Consider the following 20,750-nt stretch of genomic DNA (forward strand, 5'->3'; position numbering starts at 1 on the left):
TATCAAGTCACGTGTTAAGCACAGACTCGAATGGCGACTGTCGAGGACCGCATAAAGGACCCGTCGTCTTCATTTTCCTTCAAGCGGACGGGGACTGGCAGGCCTGGTACCCCTCCTCCAGCTGAGGAAGTTGAGTCAGACACGATGTCTGAGGCTGAAGACAGAAACGACACGCCTACAAACCGTACCCATCCCCGTTTCTCCCGCGCATTTTCCGTGCCACAGCTAAATCGCTTGACGAACCCACATCGCCCACTAGGCCCCCACAAGGTCAATTCAGACCCAGGCACCTTCAGCGCGGCAACAGCGGACCAACTCTATGAGCTTTCGCTCGAGCTCGCGGACATGGTCCAAATGGCGATCCAAACGCTTCTCCAAATATCGCCCCCTCAAATACTAGAGCCGACAAAGGAGCAATTCTCAGCTTGCACGCTGTCGGTACCAACCCCATCCATGTCAGCCTTGTTTACCGCGATGCGCAACTTAAATTATTTCTCGGCCCATATGTCAGAGTTTGGCAAGGAGCCTAGCGAAGACATGACGCTACCGTCGATGTTCGAGCGCTATACCGAGTTCGACCTGGGGGAGCTGCTGCAAAGTGTTGGTGATGTTATGGGTGGAGCAGCGGCAGAAGCTGGTGTCGACTTGGTGCTTTATCATGGCGACCTCAGTCTTAAATACGCGTGGGTCAGTGGTTCAGAGAGTGGCTTGACTGTTTCCCTTTCGCATGTGCGTGCTCGTTTTCTGTTTCTCTGAGCTCAGACTGACACTATTGCCTAGGTTCTCCGCCAAATAATAGCTGTCGCCCATCCAGGGGATTCCATCGAAGTCGGGCTCTTCATTGGATTTGCTACCACCCATGGCCAGGACATCACCGTACTTCCAGACACCATTGACGCGATTACATCGTCACCGACATCAGAAGACGGTCCGATAGAGTGCACCATCCAAATTGCTCATAAATTTGGCAACGGGGAGTCGCGGCCAAACCCTCATTTCTCCAGCCTCGTCCTGCGCCGCTTACTTCGACAAATCGGTGGCTCGCTCAAGAGCGATCTCCCATCCTCAACAAGTGCTCGAACTTGCGAATTGACACTGACTCTAGATCGCGCCCCGGCAGATGCAGTCAGCCCAACAACTTCCACCGACTTTGCAGAACCTACGACAGAAGAGCTTTCTCTTTTTGCTGATAAACTGAAAGGCGCCAAAGTTGCTTTGTATGCCTCTTCGAAAAGCTCATTTGCGCAACATGTAACGCGGTACCTTGCCGATTGGGGCATGGATGTTAGCCACATGTCCGGAGATGGGGAGGTTGACGAACAGCCACCCGCAGCTCCAGAAGAGCCCCCAGATCCAATTATTCCAGCTATCACATCCGAAGTCCCAACCGCACCCCCTTCTCCCGTCGCAGACCTCAAACCAAACCGGTTGTCCTTCATTTTCATTGACGACGATGTGACAGTCCTTAGAGAGCGCCTCAATGCTCTACGAGTTGACCCGCCATACTCTCTAACCCTCGCTCCGAAACGCCCACCTCTACCCCACCATTCACGCAGGTCAACTAACCAAATTCCCCGTGTTACCTCCCTTGCGCCACAGCCTTCGGTCGTAATTGTTCATTTCACGAGTCTCGCCAGCTTCAAGATCGTTAAAGACGTATTGCAATCAGACCTTTCTTCTTACATCAACTCTACTCTCCCAATGCCCGAGGTCATGATTATTCCAAAACCTGCCGGCCCGCGACGCGTGCTGACCCAGCTTCATATGGCTGTTACCCGAGCGCCTGTAGACCCATCTTTCTCCCCTATTGCAACCTCGCCCGGAACGCCGTCGTCTTCTTCATTTTATGGTTATTCTAACTTTGGTATCGGACGTTCATCGGCTGGCAGCAATCGCCCTTCCAGTGCCAGAAGCAACTCTGATCGCTCGAATCGTTCGGGGACCAAAGATTTTCTCGATAGACCCGCTGCTCCACCGTCACCTCTGAGCATGGCAAATGGTACAGAGTATTTCTCTGATGATGCGGTTCAGCTTGGATCAACGCCGTCCTCTGGCCTGCTAATATCAAGTCCCCCTGGTCAACCCGCTGGAATTTTCTTTAGTCCTCGTGCCAGCAGGACAACAGGCAAAAAGCCCGTGATACCACCAATGGAGAGAGATACAGGGCAACTTCTTCCACCAGGAAGTCGGCGGGCGTCAATCTCAAGGACTGGTTCTGACAACCCAACATTCTCGACGCTTCATGAAATTTCCGGGCGACCACCTTCGCGTACCGTTGCGACACCATTATCCAGTTCCGAACCCTCCTCTTTACCTACCCTCGCAAGTATCAAGACAGATGCACTTCCCACTACCGAAGCTCCTCCCATCCCGCAGTCACCCAGTCCAGGGTCCTCTTCGCCGCAAGTAAATAGTCCATTAAGAAGACCTTTCCGGAGACGAACAGCAACGCCGGACCCAAAAACGCTGGAGAAGCCAGCGGCGACACCCGATATCGACATCGTCCCTCCGATCAGCGTGTTGATTGTGGAAGGTACGGATGGCCTTAAGCACATTCTTTTTTTTTAGTGCTCTAACGCATGTAAAGACAATGTCGTCAACCAAATGCAACTCCGTGGGTTCATGCGGAAGAAGAAAATCAAGTGTCAGGTCGCAAATAACGGAGTTGAGGCGATCGAAAAGTGGAAAACGGGCAACTTTGATCTCATCCTGGTGAGTGGCCATTGTGCGTGTGTTTCTCGGTGGCTTTGTTCTGAGGTTAGTCTAAAGATGGACATACAAATGCCTGTTATGGATGGCATCGAGGCTACGAAGGAGATCAGAAGGCTCGAGAAGGCAAAAGCTACCGAGGGTTATATTTCAAGTGGGGACGGCCTCGATGCCGGTGCCACGAGCAGCTCTTCGCCATACCGCTCATCTGTCATCATCGTCGCACAAACTGCGTCTTCGCTCAACACCGATAGGGTGAAAGCCCTCGCCGCTGGGTGTAACGATTTCCTTACGAAACCAGTCAACCACCATTGGCTCAACAACAAAGTCACTGAATGGGGGTCGATTAAGGCGCTTCAGATGTGGGCCGATGCTCCTCCGCCTAATCGTCAAGTGGCGGAACGACTACACGTACCAGACGCCAGCGGGAAACAGCCTTCTACACCCGCGACCTTTTGGGGTGGAGAAAGTAAACCGGCGGTTGCCGAAGAGCCGACTTCAGCGGGAGGTTAGTCGCTCTTTGTGACGCTCTGAATCGACTGACGGGCGACGGCTTTCATTTCTCAGCACCGGCAGACTCCGAGTCCCACGAAACCACGCGTATGTGGATTTCGATTTTACCTTTGTTACGGTGAACTAAGTTAAGATACAGCCGATGGGATAAGGCCGTGACGGTATTGGGCGACTCTTGGAGGCATTGTGGGATGGTTGGGACGAATAGCAGGAGTGCTGCCATTCCCATCTCTAAGACTCGCCGGGTTACCATTAGTGCGACGATTTATTGGGGCATCTGCTTGAGTACATAAGGTAGAACTACTTAGCATTACGGATGTGGCTTTCATTTAGGGCTCAAACACGCGGACGGCGACGGTCTTGATGGCGGAGTTTTGACGTGGGCGGCCGGATAAGGCCTGGACTGTTTCCACGCTCTGGCTATACCTTGATCACGGAAGCATTTATATTGAAACTTGTCTTTCCTCAACTACCACCACCACCATCCTGTTCAAATGGAACGACGGCCTCGTAGAGAGGGTAGTGTTTCGTCACTACACCACATCCTCAACGACACAACCGATGCCCCCTACCCACCACCTCCACAACGAACAATCCTTCCCCCAATCCAAACCCTTGATTCACCCTCTCCACGTCTTATGCCACCAGCTTCTGCATCGACCTATACTGTGTCTCCCTTTGCCCAGCCCCATAGTCCGTCAATGACCCCACTCGCTCAAGCTAGACGTCACGGCACGTCCAATTCTCTGACAAGAGCCATACTTAATAATTTGTATCACAGACTCCCATGACTGTTCGTAAAGCTGCAGCAAGACATTGCCAGCGCTAATAATTGCGTTCCATAGATGGATCACCTCCCGAGCCTATTCCATACCGACGGCGAGACTCCCCTCAGTTGCCACATGCCCGCAAGTCATCATCTTATCGATTTATTGGCCAACTAAACATGCTACCCTCTTAGAGCTGCAGCTAGGGTCGCGTGCCTCTGTCCGCAACGTGCAGCGCCAAACTGCTTCTCCCGGCCCCTACTTGGGTAACGAAATCCATGACTTGGTCCTCCATCTCACACTCATTCCCGCCTTCAGAGGATCAGCTCACACCAATTAGCATGCCACACAAGCGCCCTGCCGCCGATTTAGAACACGCAGATGAACCTCCTCGGTCGCGACAGAAAACCGGGGAGGAGAAGACCTCTTCAGGTATATATATCACATTTACTTCAATTTCGCTTTCGGTAATCTGATAATGTCAGCTTCAGGCAGGCGGACTGGATATACGGCCAAGAAGCGCGGCGATGCAAACATGGCTTTGCTGGGTGGTGAGGACGCCTTTCCTGACTCGCAGCATGTGAATTTCTGAGCCTTTTACAACAGCGGAAACAATGCCGAGGAATATGTATAGAATGGTTGCTCGTGCCAAAAGCGGCCACAGCGAAGGTACTGACGGAGAGCGCGATTAATTTGATGGAACTGATGACTTCCTTTTTCCAGCTCCGTTCGACATTATTGAAGTTCCCACCACGTCAAATCTTCGACGTGAGATGCAGACAAGCAGGTGTATGTCCACACGCTTCAAGAACAAAGACATTCCTCGTTGCATCTCTTGCACTCGCCGTTGGGCAGGAGACACATGTCGCTTTCAACACGTGCGATCAATATTTTGGGACGATCATGGTCGTGTTCAAGGTTTTGCCTTTACTGAGCAACTTAGTCGCAAGCCAGCTATGGTATTTCCTGAACGCTGGAACAAGCCGCTTGAGATGTCGCATCTCAAAGAAGCCAAGGTATGTTCAAGGTTCCGCTCCCCCCCCCTCAACCTCAGCCGGTTTAGATCACAGCTGCGCAAGGGCTTCTACCCACTCTTCGTGAAGAAATGGTGCATATTAGCCATCCTGGTATCATCTACCGAGTTCGTGAAAGCGAAGTGAGGGCTACTTGCGGTAAGAAATCTAGTAGCCTTTTTTTAATTTTCTGACTTGCCTTAAAGACACATGCTTGACATCTATATTCTCAGGGTCGTGGATGTGTCGGAGCTGTGGCCGCGAAGCTTGCTCTGACTGCTTTACACAAGTCAAGCGCCTGACTAGTGATCAGCCACACGACAAAAAGGAGGCCGATGATATAGACTACCTACATCAACAAAAACAGCATGCCTCACCGTGGTTCCTCAGCTGTGCGGCAAAGTCTGACCATGGGGCGAGAAACTTTTCGCCGGTCACCCGATTCCTGAAGAGCGAGCTCGAAGAAGCAATCCAGCAAATGGAAGACATCCTCCCTTCTGTTACTTGCGAACCCAAGTGGGCCGGAAAGGCTCCGTTGCCCAAAACTTACAACGACGTGCCGCGCCATGGCGGTTATTGTCGTGGCGCCCCTTCACCAACGTCAAACGACTCGGAAGCGACGCTCGTCCCGAATACGGAGCCGATTCCTTCCTATGAAATCCAACGCTTCACCAGCGCCGAGCTCACCGAAGAGCAGTTCCGTAATCTGTGGACTCTGGGGGAGCCCTTACTCGTCAAAGATGTAGGCAAGAACCTGAAACACCCGTGGACGCCCGAGTTTTTGAAGGCCCACTTCGGTTCCCAGCCTTGCGTGACGATCGAATGTCAGACAGAGAAAACACGCAACACGACCGTCGGCGCGTTCTTCGATGGATTTGGGAAATACGATGACAGGCAGGAGGAATGTTGGAAAATCAAGGACTGGCCACCGACAAGCGAGTTCAAGGCTACCTGCCCAGACCTTTACGAAGACTTCTCGCAGGCGGTCCCAATACCGAACTACGTTCGACGAGATGGCGTTCGGAATCTGGGCTCGCATTTCCCGCTCAACACTATCGCACCTGATCTTGGCCCCAAGATGTACAACGCCAATGCGAATCTGGACGACTCTGACGCTGTCAAAGGCTCCACGAGGCTGCACATGGACATGGCGGATGCGCTGAATATAATGACCTATGCATCACGTGATCCTGATGGGAAAGAGGGATGTGCCGCTTGGGATCTTTTCCGGGCTGAGGATAGCGACAAGCTGCGAGAGTTTTTGGGGGCGTCGCTGGGGAAGATCGACCATCTCGGGCCGGACCCGATCCACGGACAGCAGATATATCTCACTGACAGCATGCGACGCAAGTTGCACCAAGACTTTGGGGTCCAGAGTTACCGTGTTTACCAGCGGGCGGGAGAGGCCATATTCATTCCGGCTGGCTGCGCCCACCAAGTTCGCAACTTGAGCGACTGCATCAAGATTGCGATTGACTTTGTTTCGCCGGAGAACATTGCGCGCTGTGAGAAGCTGACGCGGGAGTTCCGGCAGGTCAATACTGCCAAGTGCTGGAAGGAGGATGTGTTGCAACTGCGCACGATGATGTGGTTCGCGTGGTTGTCGTGTAAAAACCAAGAGTCGATGCGGAGGGTTTGAGTTCACTCGTCTTGTATTATTATCAAAAAATTTGTACAATATAGTGAAAGTGGAAGCTTAGAATCTTCACTGCTGACCACTCGCTGACCAGATTTGAGCTCCGCACAAGCCAAGTACCGTGAATAAGTATCCACATTTCCTTCGCGAACAAATACGCATCCGGTGCTCGGGCCGGTGATCCGGATTCTATTGGCTATTTCTGCGGCCTCAACTATGAGATTTCTTCCTAGTAAATGCACCATTCGACCAAGTTACAGCGCTACGACGCATTTATCTGCTCAGGTAAATACTTGGGCTCGCGTGCAAAAACATCAAATTTCCGACCAGATTTGTGCTGTTATCCGCCACACCCCTCATCTGGCCCTGTGAGAAGTCAGCCTATACTCAACTCTAAATCCGAACGACTCACGATTTACGAATGAAAGTCCACTCTACCTGCCTGTCCCCTGGAAAAACCTGACTCCTTCTCCATCCGCCACCGCGATCAGCTGCGCACGCCCCGTCTTCGCTAGAATGCCGATAGTCTTCTTCAACAGGCTTATGGGGATGTTGGATAGAGGGGAGGGGACCGGCGGGTCTGTGATCTCGTAGAATGTCATAATCGTGTTAAGTTGACCCGTGGAGATGGCCTGGCGAGCACTTAGTTGAATAATGCTAGATAAATACGCGTAGCGCACCCAAGTGTGTAAAACTTCAGCCCACTCGTCGGGTAGTCGCCAGTGGAGCACAACAGAGCGTGTTTGCCCCGCGGGCTCAAAGACAGCGAGGTTCTTCGCCACCATCGCGGCGAGGAGCGTGGTAAGATATGACGGGAGGATCTTTCCTGTGCCGGAGTGAGCAGCCAGACGATTTTGTGAGAGAATTGGCCCACGATTTATCCTCTCGTTCCGCAGTACCTCGGCCCAGTCACCGTCGGCAGTCTCAGCGTCTTCCACACGCAGAAGGAATAGCTTGCGATATCTGGCATAGGCAAGTATCAGCGTCGACCATTGCTCTGTCGCTGTCGCATTGGTGCCCGGGTGAGGTTGTTGTCTATTACAATTCAGGACGCGTCTCGAGTTTAAGCGTGAAGCTGACGTGAAAAACGGCGGCGCGGAGTGGATGGACGGGAGCAGGAATCCTGGGTTTGCATTACGGGCGCGATACAAGCGGCAGGGCAAGCTTGCCTGTTGGTGTGGTGAAAGTAGAGAAGGAAGACATTGAATCAATCAGCTTATCGACATCACAACCGCCAAGAACAAACCGATGAAATAGAGCTTATTAGCAGCCTCAGATTTAACAAAAAATAGCATGTAGATCTCAAGGAAATCCAAGTGTTTCATCGCTCCACTAGGAAAATTTGGAAAGAAATTGTGCCGGAGAGTGGCAGGCCGTAGAGCGGTAACGTGATGTTCACAGAGGCCAATGCTCTCCGGTTAATTCCCTCATGCCTCCCATCCGACAGAGTCTCCTATGCCATATGCTTCTGGGGGCAACACATGCTGCTGGGGAGAGACGAAAGCTGTCGAGTGATTCAGCAGCATCACCGGCGTCAGCGCCGGTCCCCCCATATTCGGATGACAGGAGCGGGCCGAGCGGCTGATAGCAGAACTCTCAAGAAAATCCGCTCCACCCCTGAAATTTTTGAAAGGAAAATAGAAGGGAAATAGAAAGGAAAAAAACGTGTTTTTTCCAGCAGCTAATAAGCTCTAATGCCGTGTCATCTTCTTTTTCAACTCTACCACCACCTTGAGGCTTGCACCAAAAGTCTGTCGAACATACCCTGCTTTGAAAATAATGTCCCTCCTGAGCGCATCGGGAGAAACTGGAGTGAATCGTATCACTATCTGAGGCAAGCTCCTCTGCTCTTCCATCCAACTTCCATCCTTTGAACCGCACCCATCAGTCCCAAAGACCAGACCATATATTCAAACTCTTCTTTAGTCGCTATCAACTCCAACACGGCCAGGGGTCGCTTTCACCTCTTTATCGAGAGTCCACTAACGGCGAAGGGTCACGTCGACGAAGGGTCACGTCGTGACCCTTCGCGACACCCTCTCTCTTTCCTTCCTTGATGTCCAGGCTTACTGCGGCGTGGTCAGTTCTCGGTTTTTGGCCCAGCTTCGACTCATCCATTAACCTCGCTCTTACTTATTCCAAGGATTCCAGCTCGTGGACAACATATCTTGGCCTCTGTTTGTATGCTTCCTGACATCTTTCTCTTCGTACGTGGACTCGAACTGTCTCCTGCTTACATCTCTAATACCTATGCCAGATACTTGAGCATTGTAGTCCATATGATCTCGTGCAGCTCAACGCGACTTGCCGAACGTTTCGAGGCTTGATTCGCGACCAACCGCACCTCTGGGACCGTGCTTTTTATAATATGGCGCGAGGAGACTCTCCTGCATTGCCTCCGTGTCCTGTCATTCGATCTGCCGGCTACTCTATCCCTGCCTACATTTCTTGGATCTTCGGTGGCGGCCCGTGTTCAGTTCGGGTGAGGCAATTGAACCAGCCATATACACACGAGCACTGACGCCGATTTCAGGAATGTGAAAATTTCTCCAACTCCCTACCATTTGACTTCGTATGGGGATTTCGTGCTTGTTCTGTACGTTTCATAGTTTAACGAAGCCGACCTCAACTCACTCGCTCAGCCGGATTGCAGAGACAAATTGACATCGTGCGCTTTCATTCGCCTTTACATGTCCCAAGCTGATAAGTCATCCAGAGAAGAATACGTTTACTACGACTGGAATTGCAACTTTCGCTCTCTCGGAATGTTTGCCCACCTACCCCGAATCACGGTCTCTTATGGCGGAAGGTCCATCGACCTCTATCTAAAGAAAGCTATCATGACTTCTGGTGTGACTCCCGCTCACGGCGCTTGGGCGTCGCGAAGACCACCGCAAACGGTAAGGCATTACCTTGTTGGGGGTTTATTTTCATGGATTGACTTGAGTTTGCGTAGCCAGTTACTGGTCAAGATCGTCAGCTACTGGGCCAAGTACGAATATGCTTCCTGCTTCAGATGTCGACTGACTATTCAAGAATGCGTTGGAACTGGAGAACTGGACGGCGAAGTATCTGGTCGAGAAGAAGGCGGTGATGCAAACAAATTTGGACTTGTAAGCTCTGCGATCTATCTGCCCCGCTGAAGGTCAAGTTAACACCGTATTAGTATTCTTAAACAAGCAAAGAGCAACACAGAGAAAGCCAAAGAAATCTGTCGGTGCGAGACTGTCAGAGAAGCCTTGGTCGTTTTCTCTCGGGATCTTCAACTTTTCACTATCTCTGGTTTGTGGCTTGCCCTTGAGATCGCATAATGCCAATTTTCAGTTTGGAGTCTGTTATTGAACGACATTCCGGTCGGGTTAAAGGAATTTATTGGTACGCATGTTGTACTTTCACCTCAAGCGAGCTCTGATTAGATATCTCAGCGGCACGAACAGTCAGGCAGCGTTGTGTTGACTGTCCAGACTTGGAGCACCTGTTTTCTCCAGAAGCACTTGAACGTCATCAGTCAATCATGTGGGTCTAGCTTCCTTTGAGAGCTTAAGCACTCAATGCCTGACTTGCAGACATCCCCATCGTTTAGTGAGACAGCCTTGTGAGGACTGCCCAGATATTTCTCGCGTGTACACCCCGAGGACACTCCAAGTACACCGCTCAAACAAGTACACCGACTATCGTTAACTAAAAACTTGACCGCTCCCTGACTGCATTACAGGCATCCTGACCTCATAGCGATACTGCCTTGTGATGACTGTCCAAGCCCTTCTTCCCTGTTCACTCCGAATGAACTTGAGGCACATCAGTTGCACAAGTGTGTCTATCTTCATTTCACAGTCACTCGATAACCGACTTGCAGACATCCCCACCGTGTCGTGATGCAGCCTTGCGATGACTGCCCAGTGTCCTCTTTTATGTTCACCCCGAGCCAACTTCGAAAACATCGCTTAGCCAAGTAATGCCTATAAGTATCATCATTTGGAAAACTAAGCACTAATTTGCAGGCATCCGGCGTCACTTGGCTCAGGCAAGCAGCGTTGTGCTTATTGTTCCCCAAAAATTCCTCGCGAGTTCACCAAGGAAGGACTTCGAATGCATCAGTTAGCCAGGTATTTATGTTGTCAATTTAGAAGCCCGACTACTCGCTGACTCGGTTACTTACAGGCATCCCCAAAGACTGCATGTGGCTTGAGTGAGCCTGTCCCAAACCGATTCTTCCACACATCTACCATACAGCCAACCCATAGAGACCGAACCACATGTCCCACTAGCACTACTATTACGATTATCATGAGGACCGCGCGCATGTCAATTCTTGTGGATCTAAGCGCCCTTATCTGTTCTTTGATGGTCATCACACCGAAGTCCTTAAGTTCGCCGTTACAACAAGTAAATAGTACAGTTATTCAAGATTCGTAGCCAGGCGGGGCATCTGCAGGCGTCGTGACACTTCCTCCTCCAGATGAAACCGAGCTGCCCTCTGACGGGGAAGTGTACACCGCTACGAGGAATTGTAGTCAGCGAATATCCATTCAGTTGTCCAGACAAAAGCTTACGCAGCCCCTCCTCATTCTCCGCAGCCTGACGCTTCATGTAGATTGCCCTTTCTCTGGTCTTGTCCAGCACGGCGGCAAAAGAGAACATGGGTGTGTTCTTGAAGCGCACTTCAGCGGTTGTACCCTCCGTAAGACCACCGTCTGTGGATGGCTTGATCCCTAGAGAAAGATAGTTGGCGCCAAACGTCGGCTGCTCGAACTTGGACGAAAGGATCGAAGGAAGCGGGACTAGCGGGTGTTATCAGCCGCGGAGAGAGGGCAGCTTGGCACACACTAGAAAGAGACTCGAAGGTGGTGTTGGGGGTAGCACTCGTGAATATGAACTGCAGAGTCGGGTGAGATAATCTAGGCGAGCTGATGACCATACTTACTCTCATGTCTGTGACGGACGCCTTGCCAACCGCCTTGAGTGTGCGCAGACCACCTGATCCGCCAGCAGGCGGGGCGTCGGGAATGTTGAGGGTGACTTCGACCCCGGAGTCGACGCTGGTTATTGTCATCTCGTTCGGCAGCGGGACCGGGGCCCGGGTTTCGGGGGACAGCATTGCCCAGTTGAGAGCCATGGTAGTTGAGCCAAAATTGAGCCCAGAGAAGCGAAGCAGTGGGAGGAGTGGAAGTGGATGATGTGTGTGTCCGTCACTGTGACCCCCCTTCACTCTTAACCGCCATGCCGATCGCCAGCCACGACGAGATCAACCTCAAGCGTCTCGTTCGCAGGCTGGAAAAGTCAGCAGTCGACTCACAATGGCCTCCCACCGCTGGAGACACGACATACATCAAAGTCCAGAGCTCACTGCAGGTAAATTTCGGTCATTCTGTAGCCATTCCTTATGTTGGCCAGAAAGTCAAGTACGCGCGAAAACTATTGGCCAACGTTGAGTCGGAGCGTCCCTTGTGAGTATGGCGCTGTCTCATTTCCTGGCTAACACGTTTCCAATATAGGACGGAGTTGAAAGCAATTCTCGACCGCGTCGATTCATTCCTCACTGCCCTAGCGAGCGTTCGTATCATTTCTTCCAGCCCTGAATCTCCTCAACGCCCCCCACAGAAAACAATACCCGAGTCAACTCGACCCGTGCCAATCCTCCCAACACTCCCGCTTCCGCTTCTGCCCCCAGAACCCGAGCCAGAGCCAGAACCGGTCACAATTGCCGTCTCCCCACCACCAGAATACGAGGCAACACCCGTCTCCCTCCCGCCCGACACCCTCATTCCGCTGACTACAACCCTGCTCCCATCCGAGAAGCCCACCAAATCTACAGCAGTCCAGCAAAACCCCACCCTTCAACACGCGACGCTCCGCCAGCGCGAAATGGCCGACCAGATGGCAGTGATGGCCGAGCAGCTCAAGCGCAACTCGGTCTACTTTGCTGAGCTGCTCGAGAAAGACAAGCGAGCGATGGAGGAGACAGAGGCAAAGCTCGAGGGAAACTACGGTTTCATGCAAAAAACGCGGCTCCGCACTCGGGATTTGCGCGGAAAGACGGGTGGGACGACTTGTCTAGTCCTCCTCATTATCGTCTTCGTAACCGTATTGTTCATGTTTATGGTCTCCCTCATTCGGTTCTCGGGCCGTTAATTAAGCCACGAATTTCATTGCCGATCTCCTCGAGTATTCTACTTTGGATCTTGCTATACGGGTATGCGAAACAATATGAGCTGACAAGAGCGATTAAGGATTGACGAAATCTACTTCAGAGCTCTCGGGTTCTGTGTATTGGTTCCCAATCTGAACGACGACAGTTGAGCTCGAGGGCAAGTGTTGCCGTTAACTGTCGGATGTTCTCTTCCATCGAGATCCGTTTTGAAAAGATACCACGATCTTATCAGCTTTGAGTGTTATCTCAAATCAAATTCCCACGGTGGTCAAAGAACCTATGCCTCACCGCGACTTGCGACTGCCACCACAGGTTTCGTCCTCGCAATGTCGGGGTTTAGACTACATCGTCGGACACACGAAATCTACTGGTTCGAACGTCGGACTTTCCTTGAGGCGGCTGGCTATCGTCTAAGGCCCAAATTCGATCCAGAGTACATTCCCAACGCTGGATGGTGGGCAATGCGTGAATATTCCGCCATTCACTTTGTTGGTGCCTCGTTCGCAATGCTGCCCCGCTAATAACCTTGCAGAAATCCAGCATCATGGACGCGCATCGTATTGTTGACAACAAGCCAGTCATGTTCAAGACTGTGCGAAGCAGCGTCCATCCTGACGAAGTGGAAATTGCCCTCATGTTCTCCTCCCCTCCATTGGCTGCAAACCCAAGGAACCATTGCATTCCTATTCTAGATGTCCTCCAAGACCCGGAGGACGCTCAAAAACAAATCCTTGTCATGCCTCGATTCATTGAGTTCTCCGTTCCCAAGTTCGACACTGTGGGTGAAGTGGTCGATTGCTTCAGACAAATCTTCGAGGTGCGCCTGTTGGCCTTGGTCTATGTGTCTGTCTCATGCAACCAAGGGTATTGGATTTATGCATGAAAACTTCGTTGCTCACCGGTAAGTCGTTTGCCTTGTCGCCAACCCATGATCATGACGTCTGGTCAGTGACTGCTGTTATTTCAACATCGTCCAAGACCCAACCTTACTATTTCCTGCTGGCTACCACCCAATCCACACCTGGCAGGACCCTGAGGCTCGCAACCGTGCAAATCACATCACTCGCACCGAATGCTGGCCGCGTTATTATCTGATAGACTTTGGCCTTTCTAAAAAATATAACCCGGCCGACGGGCCGCCTTTAGAAGATATCATTCTTGCAGGGGACAAATCACCGCCAGAACACAAAACCCATTTTGCATGCAACCCTTTCCCCACCGACATATACTTTCTCGGAAATCTCTTGAAAGAAGATTTCCTTTTCCCCCCGGAGGAGTCGAAAAAGGCATGTTTCCCTAATTTACGAGTATCGAGCGTTAGCGCTCAATCAAGTGTAGCACTCCATTCGTCCATCCCTCCGATTCCTTGAACCACTCGTCAAGGAAATGACGTTACCTGATCCTTCAATGCGGCCAACCATAGGCGAAGTTCGTCGACGATTTGACGAATTATGCAGCGAATTGAGTGAATGGCAGCTGCGCCGGCCAGGCCAACGACATTCTTTTGGACCCTTGCAGCTGATCAGACAACTCACGCGGACACTCCTTCGTGTTCATCCCCTTCCAAGACGCACCCCGGCATTAAGTGACTCGGGCAGTCTAGAGTTGAGCAAGACCATGCGCGATTTTTATACGCAAACACAGCTGGAAAAAATCAACAACGGTTAGCTACCGCATGATCTCGATGCTTGATGTGGGGCGAGCATTTTCGCCTCAGTTTCGCGGCGCGTCGGTTGGACGTAGTCCTGTACGATAAGTTGACTTATTTAGATGGTCTTATGCTAAACACATGATAGAACAAGGATTTGCTTCTCTCGCACCGCCAGTGAACAAGCCATCTCGCTCTTTGCTAGACCAGCAGATTGTCACTCCGCCTGCACCAAACGGCTGATAAGATGGCAGTGATGGCCCAGCAGCTCAAGCGTAACTCGGTCTACTTTGCTGAGCTGTTCGAGAAAGACAAGCGGGCGATGGAGGAGACCAAGGCCAAGCTCGAGGAAAACTACGAAGACGCGCTCGGGATTTGCGTGGAAAGACGGGCGGGACGACTTGTCTGGTCCTCCTCCTCATCGTCTTCATAACCGTGTTATTCATGTTTATGGTCTCCCTCATTTGGTTCTCGGGCCGTTAAGTATTAAGCTATGAATTTCATTGATGATTTCCTCGAGTATCCTACTTTGGATCTTGCTATAGTGTAATAGTTATGTGTGCTTTCGGTTTATATGGGTAGGCTGTATGGTAGTTGTGTGGAAGAATCGGTTGGGGAAAGGCTCAATCAAGCGGGATGCCTGGAAATGAGTGAGCGAGTAGTCAGAGACTTTCAAATGGAAATGGGCTGACTTGGCTTCGCGATGAAGTCGAAGTGCAGACTGGGTGAACCTGCGAGAACTTGCTGGACAGTCATTGCAAAGCTGCTTCACTGCGGGGTGGAAATGTCTGCAAGTCATTTATCGAGTGCTCCGACTCTCGAATGAAGATAGACACACTTGATGGCCTGATGAGCTTCGAGGGCCTCCGGAGTGAACAGGCGCTGGCGATAGGAGGGGCAATCACCACAACGCTGCAGATTTTGGGCCGGCAATTCAAGTTTATTGCCCAAGTAATGTGTTCCGAGTGCAATCGGGGTGAACGTGTAAGAACTTGAAGTACTTGGACAGTCAACACAAGGCTGTTGCACTATACGATGGGGATGTCTGCAAGTCAGGCATTAAGTGCTCAGACTTCTGAATAAATGAAGATAGACCCACCTGCGCAGCTGATGACTTTCAAGTGCTTCCGGAGTAAACAGGCGATCCAAGTCTGGGCAGTCACCACACCGTTGTTTGCTTGGTAGTACCGCTAAGATATATGATTAGAGCTAGCTTGAGAGTTCAGGTGCAATATACGGACCGATGGGACCGGGAGAAGCCTTCAACTCAGCTGGGATGCCTAGCAACGTCCAAACTGCAACTTGTCATTGCGCACATCTCAAAGGAAACCGACGATCACAAACCACATTCGGTCAAGAGCTGAAGATCACGAGAGAAGACGGCCACGGCTGCCCTGACAGCCTTGTACTGAAGCAGCTCTTTCGCTTTCTCGAGGTTTTCATCTGCTTGTTTGAGAATACTGATATGACATTAGTTTGAACTCCAGCTCGGCAGATAGATTGCAAAGCGTACAACTTCATATTTGCTTGCGTCACCGCCTCCTTCTCAACCAAATACTTGACTTTCCAGTTCTTCAGCCCAGACGCATTCTGAAATAGTCAATGAACACCTGAAGCAGCAAGTATATTCATGCCTTGTCAAGTCGCTGACGGTCTTGACCAGTAACTGGCTGTTACAGGGCATAGAATCAGGTTAATAGATTGGAATTAAACTCATCAAGCTTACGGTTTGCAGTGGTCTTCGCGTCGGCCGAGTGCCTCGAGCGAGACTTACACCAGAAGTTATGATAGCTTTCTTCGGATAGAGGTCGATTGTCATCCCATCATAGAAGACCATGGTTCGAGGCAGGTGGGCAAACATTCCGAGAGAGCGAAAGTTGCAATTCCAGTCGTAGTAAAGGTATTCTTCGCTGGATGGCTTCTCAGTCTGGGACATGTTAATGCGAATGAAAGCGCACGATGTCAATTTGTCTCTGCAATCCGGCTGAGCGAGTGAGTTGAGGTCGGCTTCATTAAACTATGAAACGCACCGAACAAGCACGAAATCCCCATACGAAGTCAAATGGTAGGGAGTTGGAGAACTTTTCACATTCCTGAAATCGGCGTCAGTGCTAGTGCGTATATGGCTGGTTCAATTGCCTCACCCGAACTGAACACGGGCCGCCACCGAAGATCCAAGAAATGTAGGCAGGGATAGAGTAGCCGGCAGATCGAATGACAGGACACGGAGGCAATGCAGGAGAGTCTCCTCGCGCCATATTATAAAAAGCACGGTCCCAGAGGTGCGGTTGGTCGCGAATCAAGCCTCGGAACGTTCGGCAAGACGCGTTGAGCTGCACGAGATCATATGGACTACAGTGCTCGAATATCTGACATAGGTATTAGAGATGTAAGCAGGAGGCAGTTGGAGTCCACGCACGAAGAGAAGAATGTCACGAAGCATAAAAAACGAGCCAAAAAGATGTTGTCCACGAGCCGGAATCCTTGAAATAAGTAAGAGCGAGGTTAAGACATGAGTCAAAAGCTGAAAACCGACCGCGCTGCATTGAGTCTTGACATCGTCATCGAGGAAGGAGGAAGAGGGTGTCGCGAAGGGTCACACTGTGACCCTTCGCGTGTGTGGTCTAGATTGAACGTCATTCTTTCCATAAGCGCAAACCACCACCACAAACTTATCCATAACTATCAAACGTGCACGCTCTTGGCCCTCCTTGACCCCAATCGACAACCACACAATGTCTGCGAAACCCATGTCGAAACCTGACGCGGTCCAAGGAGATGTATTCCACTCATTTAGTTTCGAACTTCAAGTTGAATCAGCTTCCCAATGCGCCCCTGCTTGTCTTGGCGAGAAAGTTGTTGAGGCCGAAGAATACTATCATCGCGAACTCCGTCGATTTGCTGAGGTCAAAGAGGAGAAACTTCGAGCTCAAGTCATCCAAAAGAGGTATCCAGTCCTGATTTCGGCTCTAGATATGAAGGTGAAAGAGGCCCTGGTGGTGTTGGAGCTGGTGGCAACCAAAGAAGAGTTTGAAGATGTGGTCTGCTCATTGGGACTGATGGGTGTGGTTCAACGGATGAAAGAGAAGACGAGGCCCATTCGCTGTAGCCGCGGCGATGGTGATGCAATTTACTTTGCTGAAGACGACGCCCTCAAGACAGTAAACGGAGGCACAAGTCGGCGTATATTTGGACAGACGTAGAGTTGGATGGAGGACGACATCAGCGTGGCGGTTTTTGTTTTCCGTTTATTTTCTGAAATTGAGCAGTCACTCTTGGGTTACCTACACAAGTACAGTGGAAGATTTGATGGGTATTACCAAAAAAGGCAAGACATTTGATCTTGCCGCCACTGTAAGCATAATAATACAATGTCCATAGATGCGCGCTTAGTTCTCAAGCCTGGTGCCCACGTCAAGGGGGCGCACCGTCCACCAGGAACTTCACCACAAAAAGCCCTCTTCACAACATAATTTCTCCCCAGCACCTCTATCCAGCCCAGTGATTGGTGAGGGATCACCCGGCTCATCTTCCGTGAAACCCATGTGTGAGTGTTGGTTATGCCCGGCTACCTGCAGCCAAACGACGATGCCTCCACTTGGACGGGCGACTAGCGCCGCAACCAGTTCACACATGGGAAACGTCGCAACATGAGGTGGAACCCGTCGTTTAATCGTGATGCTTGTCTTTGAGAGTACTAGTCTTGACGATGAGCGATGAGAGTCTTGACGATGAAAGTCTTGACAATAAGAGTCTTGACGATAAGAGTCTTGACGATATGGTGATGAAAGAGGATCGGAAGAGCGCAGAAAGCAATAAATATTCTATCAAGGCTGGCGAAGGGTCCAACTTGGTCCCGCATTGCTCATCTCCCGCTACAACACCCGCAATGCTAGTTCCTCTAGCTAATCCGGGCTAGCCAGACTGCATAGACTCACTACCACACGGACGCCCGGAGGCTGCCTCTCAAAATGATTTGAGAGGGCGATACACGCATCGGCGCCGGAAGATCACAGCGTAGGCAAGTCGCAGCGAGACGTCGACCTACGCTGCACCACGACTTGCCCGCGCCGTTGGGTAAGCTCGACGGTGTCCAGTTATCGCCACTAGTGGTGTTGACGATGTTGAATTAAGGAGGGAGAAGTTGAGAGAGCACAGCTAACCATCGTAGCAACTAAGTATTTAAGGCTTTCAAAGAGGGGCGGAGACCCAGGAATTGTTTCGGAAGCGGCCCGCTCCACAGACAAGCCATGATCCGCCAGTGCAACCAAGACCAAGACGCTTCCGAGGAGATAATCGGCCCAACGGACATTGAGAGTTGTTCTCTCGTGTGGGACAACTGAAACTCACCGCCAGAACAAAGCCCTTTAGGGTAGCTTGCAATCCTTTTCGGTGTATACTCTCTCTCGGTAATCAGTTGAACGAAGTTCTCAGAATCGTCAGGAAAGGCGCGTTTGATCAAGCCTCGAAACGTTCGGCAAGATGTGTTGAGCTGGACGAGATCATACAGTCATCTACCCAACATCTACCGGCCAATGGTACACCCCCCCGTTTTGGTACACCTGATTGATGTGCAGCTTTTTGACCCTCAATCACAATCCTGCAGCCCCCAAAAAAATATTTATTATTGGGTAGCATCCTATGAATACACACATGAGTTTTTGTGTCAATATGTGCACTGTGTCCCATGCTAGAAATTAATCTTTTTGACATTGTCCTACCCCGACAAAATCCCCACCCTCCTCTGTGGGCATATTCAGATTCTTTTGGTGTTCAATTGTAAGGGTTGTCAGTATATGCCTAAAACATGCTTTGAACCATACCTAGATGCTGAAACACGCCCAAAAACACGCTTTGCAAGAACATGTCACAAAACAGCAAGTCCACGAGTGGCGTGACAGACCGCGTTTTCTCGCATCAATGGTCGGCCGCGCTGAGTCTCAGTCAAAGAAGGCTTGCCGACAGCGCGAGGAGCACGACCGTTGGATGACACTTGCTGTTCGGCGCTATCATGCGGAGCAGGCCCGTGTCGACATCCCTGAGCACGAAAAAAAGGGCTACCGCAAAATTTGCCAGCAGCTTGAGGCGGAATACGCGCTCAGATACAAGAACAAGATCACAAAAAAGAAGAAGCAAGTCCTCAAACTTGCCTTCAATACTCTGCGCCGCTGGGTGAACGACGGGACTCCGAAATCCAAGTCTAATGCCAGCCGCGGCTGGCTGACAGAGGAGGAGGTCGAAATTATCATCCACTATCTCCTCGAATGCGCCCGTCGTGGATTTCCCTTGACACATGGACGTCTTAAAGAGATTGTTGACCTCACCTGCCGGGCACGACTCGGAGATGCATTTCCTGCAACTGGAGTTGGCAAGAACTGGACGCAGCGCTTCCTTGAGAAGTACTCCGACCGGCTCAAGACCCACTGGGCCATGGACCGCGAAGACAAGCGCAACCGGGCAGTGAACCCAGCAACGCACAAGCTATGGTCGGAGCTATTAGACGACACACTTTCGGGCCGGCGCGACTACGAGTTTGACTTGCCTGTCATAAAACCAGCAGCAAGCACAGACGATGTTGAAGCGGAGGGCTTTTCGGATGACGATGAGGATGACGAGCCTCAGGCGGACATTGAGATGGATGCGGACAGGCTAGAAGAGGAAGGAGATGAAGACAACGAGATGGATCTTGTTATACCAGACGCAGACAGCAACGAAGAGGCCAATGATGATTCACAGATGCCAGGATTGACAGAGGGCGATGAAGAGGATGAGGAGGATGAGGTGGAGAGTGATACAGAGGATGAAGATGATGAAGTTACGGGTGGACCGCCGCAGCAGTCGACAGAGACGCCATCCGACCCCATCCCAATTCTCGCTGAAAACCTGTATGGCGCAGACGAGAGTGGCTTTATGCCTGCCGGTAACACCGCGCAACGTGTTATTGGAGCGGCGAGGACCAAGAGCCAGCACCAGCACAGTGACGGCGGAAGGGAGAACACAACAGTTATCTTGACGATTTCGGCCGATGGACGGTGCAACAAACCTGTCGTGATCTTCAAAGGCAAGGAATTCCGGACAGAGTGGAAGCAAGACGATCCACTCTCGTGCAAGTCAGTGTTTATTGACGATTATTTACTCAGTCTGCTAACGGTGCTGGTTAGCATTACTTATCAGACAAAGGGATGGACAGACACAGAAATCGGACTAGCCTTTATCAAGGACTTTCACGAGCAAACGAAAGAACGCGCCGCAGGACGCGTGCGGGTGCTTCTCGTTGATGGACACAACTCCCATTACGGGCTTGATTTCTTGC

At 51.1% G+C, this 20,750-nt stretch overlaps 9 protein-coding genes across 9 annotated transcripts; 6 read left to right on the plus strand and 3 right to left on the minus strand.

Moving 5' to 3' along the window:
* Nucleotides 1-30: 30 nt before the first annotated feature.
* Nucleotides 31-3,381, plus strand: MIND_00689600 (uncharacterized protein; the record flags this gene model as incomplete). The annotated part of the gene is made up of 6 exons (XM_037363604.1): nt 31-729; nt 781-2,533; nt 2,588-2,712; nt 2,770-3,217; nt 3,277-3,309; nt 3,362-3,381. The coding sequence occupies 6 exons, from the start codon at nt 31-33 to the stop codon at nt 3,379-3,381; spliced, it is 3,078 nt and encodes a 1,025-aa protein (XP_037219248.1).
* Nucleotides 3,382-3,716: 335 nt separating this feature from the next.
* Nucleotides 3,717-6,641, plus strand: MIND_00689700 (Clavaminate synthase-like protein; the record flags this gene model as incomplete). Its single annotated transcript, XM_037363605.1, has 10 exons — nt 3,717-3,954; nt 4,004-4,015; nt 4,068-4,130; nt 4,184-4,255; nt 4,308-4,421; nt 4,475-4,540; nt 4,596-4,658; nt 4,713-5,005; nt 5,053-5,161; nt 5,209-6,641. The coding sequence occupies 10 exons, from the start codon at nt 3,717-3,719 to the stop codon at nt 6,639-6,641; spliced, it is 2,463 nt and encodes an 820-aa protein (XP_037219249.1).
* A 431-nt stretch (nt 6,642-7,072) lies between these two features.
* On the minus strand, nt 7,073-7,963 carry MIND_00689800 (uncharacterized protein; the record flags this gene model as incomplete). The annotated part of the gene is made up of 5 exons (XM_037363606.1): nt 7,073-7,270; nt 7,319-7,464; nt 7,513-7,673; nt 7,719-7,761; nt 7,885-7,963. The coding sequence occupies 5 exons, from the start codon at nt 7,961-7,963 to the stop codon at nt 7,073-7,075; spliced, it is 627 nt and encodes a 208-aa protein (XP_037219250.1).
* A 731-nt stretch (nt 7,964-8,694) lies between these two features.
* On the plus strand, nt 8,695-10,827 carry MIND_00689900 (uncharacterized protein; the record flags this gene model as incomplete). Its single annotated transcript, XM_037363607.1, has 16 exons — nt 8,695-8,717; nt 8,782-8,845; nt 8,896-9,120; nt 9,172-9,234; nt 9,281-9,306; nt 9,355-9,538; nt 9,595-9,630; nt 9,675-9,751; nt 9,805-9,920; nt 9,963-10,013; nt 10,064-10,154; nt 10,205-10,300; nt 10,354-10,449; nt 10,495-10,590; nt 10,640-10,744; nt 10,800-10,827. The coding sequence occupies 16 exons, from the start codon at nt 8,695-8,697 to the stop codon at nt 10,825-10,827; spliced, it is 1,377 nt and encodes a 458-aa protein (XP_037219251.1).
* Nucleotides 10,828-11,041: 214 nt separating this feature from the next.
* On the minus strand, nt 11,042-11,754 carry MIND_00690000 (uncharacterized protein; the record flags this gene model as incomplete). The annotated part of the gene is made up of 4 exons (XM_037363608.1): nt 11,042-11,136; nt 11,192-11,419; nt 11,466-11,514; nt 11,563-11,754. 4 exons carry the CDS (start codon nt 11,752-11,754, stop codon nt 11,042-11,044), a joined length of 564 nt encoding a protein of 187 aa, XP_037219252.1.
* Nucleotides 11,755-11,840: 86 nt separating this feature from the next.
* On the plus strand, nt 11,841-12,770 carry MIND_00690100 (uncharacterized protein; the record flags this gene model as incomplete). Its single annotated transcript, XM_037363609.1, has 4 exons — nt 11,841-11,990; nt 12,033-12,085; nt 12,134-12,191; nt 12,240-12,770. The coding sequence occupies exons 1-4, from the start codon at nt 11,859-11,861 to the stop codon at nt 12,768-12,770; spliced, it is 774 nt and encodes a 257-aa protein (XP_037219253.1). The 5' UTR covers nt 11,841-11,858.
* A 303-nt stretch (nt 12,771-13,073) lies between these two features.
* Nucleotides 13,074-14,457, plus strand: MIND_00690200 (Protein kinase domain-containing protein; the record flags this gene model as incomplete). Its single annotated transcript, XM_037363610.1, has 5 exons — nt 13,074-13,277; nt 13,322-13,606; nt 13,653-13,690; nt 13,739-14,096; nt 14,128-14,457. Exons 1-5 carry the CDS (start codon nt 13,116-13,118, stop codon nt 14,455-14,457), a joined length of 1,173 nt encoding a protein of 390 aa, XP_037219254.1. The 5' UTR covers nt 13,074-13,115.
* Nucleotides 14,458-15,064: 607 nt separating this feature from the next.
* On the minus strand, nt 15,065-17,002 carry MIND_00690300 (uncharacterized protein; the record flags this gene model as incomplete). The annotated part of the gene is made up of 14 exons (XM_037363611.1): nt 15,065-15,077; nt 15,130-15,225; nt 15,276-15,482; nt 15,537-15,627; nt 15,679-15,732; nt 15,782-15,897; nt 15,951-16,027; nt 16,072-16,107; nt 16,164-16,347; nt 16,396-16,421; nt 16,468-16,530; nt 16,582-16,806; nt 16,857-16,920; nt 16,974-17,002. The coding sequence occupies 14 exons, from the start codon at nt 17,000-17,002 to the stop codon at nt 15,065-15,067; spliced, it is 1,281 nt and encodes a 426-aa protein (XP_037219255.1).
* Nucleotides 17,003-17,172: 170 nt separating this feature from the next.
* MIND_00690400 (uncharacterized protein) lies at nt 17,173-17,640 on the plus strand (the record flags this gene model as incomplete). The annotated part of the gene is made up of 1 exon (XM_037363612.1): nt 17,173-17,640. The coding sequence occupies one exon, from the start codon at nt 17,173-17,175 to the stop codon at nt 17,638-17,640; it is 468 nt and encodes a 155-aa protein (XP_037219256.1).
* Between the last annotated feature and the right edge of the window lie 3,110 nt (nt 17,641-20,750).

The sequence above is a fragment of the Mycena indigotica genome (assembly GCF_014461135.1).
Source record: "Mycena indigotica strain 171206Taipei chromosome Unknown Mind.scaff0006, whole genome shotgun sequence".
Lineage (NCBI taxonomy): Eukaryota > Fungi > Basidiomycota > Agaricomycetes > Agaricales > Mycenaceae > Mycena > Mycena indigotica.